Genomic DNA, 1324 nt, shown 5'->3' on the forward strand with positions numbered 1-1324 from the left:
AATCTGCAATTTTATGATTAAAACCAACACACCTATGGCAGGCGTAAGTCCGGACAAGTGCTCTGCATCGGTAAGAGAACCACTTAATGTAAATTCTTCCACCTTCCAGCAGCTCAAGCACTTTCGGCACGCATTCGAGAGTCACATTAATGGTGGCTCCGTCTGCGACCGTCCTAGGCTTATTCTCAAGGTGCACCGCCCTGCGAAACTCCGCCTCCGGAATGTGCTCCTTAAGGTTGTTGGCAAAAAGTTCCTCCATTAATTCCTCCGGGGCAATCTGTCGCCACGTCTTGGATTACGAGCTTCGGCTGCTGCGCAGAGTTCTGCTTGACCTCGAGGCCAACTTCACTGAACTTCTTGTTCGCAACGACCTTGCGAATCTCGCCTGATGAGGGCGGCGCGGATTATGGCACCGCCACGCGCAAGCCCTCTCAGCCCTCGATCTTATTACGTACCTTTTCGGCCACCTCTTTGCCCGAAATATTCGGGTCTTTGCTCATCACCGCGGTTGACCACGTCTCGCGTGGTTTCCTCGGCGCGGGCACAGAAGCAACTGAAGGTACCGGCAGGCTGGGGTATGCAGACGCATACCCAGCAGGTGGCTTGGGGACCACAGCCGGCAACATGACGGACCTCAGGGACGACGGGAGGCTGCTGGTCGCAAATAGCCTGCAACGCAGCGTTTCGCGACGACAGCGCTAGCACTAACCCCTCTAAGCCGCTCAGGCACCTCATCATGGCGCAGGCCTGCTCAGTTGACAACTTAGACGCCACGAATTCCTTTAGGAACGCCTCCTTTACCCTGGCCAGCTCCACAGTAACGTTAGTCGACGCTATGGGAGGAGGCTGGACGGGGGCATGTGGAGGGGCAGCAGCTGGGGCAGCAGCTGGTGCAGCACCAGCGTTCCTGGTGTTAGCGGTGGTATCAGCAGCGGGGGCAGCAGCGGGGGCAGCAGCGGTGGTATCAGCAGCGGGGGCAGCAGCGGGGGCAGCTCCGGTGGCAGCTGCGGGGTCAGCTTTGCGGGAGGCAGCGGGGGTGGCGACAGCAGCTCTCTCGTCCAGAGGTAGCTAGGAGACAACAACAAGGCAGCCCGGCCCTCTTCTGGATATCATTCAGAAACGCCTCAATATCCTTCGAGCGAGCTATGGCGAGCTCTACGAACTATGGCTGCAACGGCTTGACACACCTCCTTTTTTCATTGCCTTCTTGGCCTTTTTGTTACCCACGATTTTTACTTCGCTTTCGTTAGTACTTTCCTCATCGACTGCTTTTATTTAAGCAGCCACGGACTCTGAGCTACTGGAGTCAACCCTAAAACGTTGG

General features: G+C 56.7%; 1 protein-coding gene across 1 annotated transcript; it reads right to left on the reverse strand.

Annotated features, from left to right (window-relative positions):
• Positions 1 to 230: 230 nt before the first annotated feature.
• On the reverse strand, positions 231 to 1068 carry LOC121530444 (the record flags this gene model as incomplete). The annotated part of the gene is made up of 2 exons (XM_041819560.1): positions 231 to 385; positions 456 to 1068. Coding segments are annotated over 2 exons (768 nt in total), but the record flags the coding sequence as incomplete, so codon positions are not given.
• Positions 1069 to 1324: the final 256 nt, after the last annotated feature.

This window comes from Drosophila eugracilis, unplaced genomic scaffold (genome assembly GCF_018153835.1).
Source record: "Drosophila eugracilis isolate 14026-0451.02 unplaced genomic scaffold, ASM1815383v1 contig_76, whole genome shotgun sequence".
NCBI lineage: Eukaryota > Metazoa > Arthropoda > Insecta > Diptera > Drosophilidae > Drosophila > Drosophila eugracilis.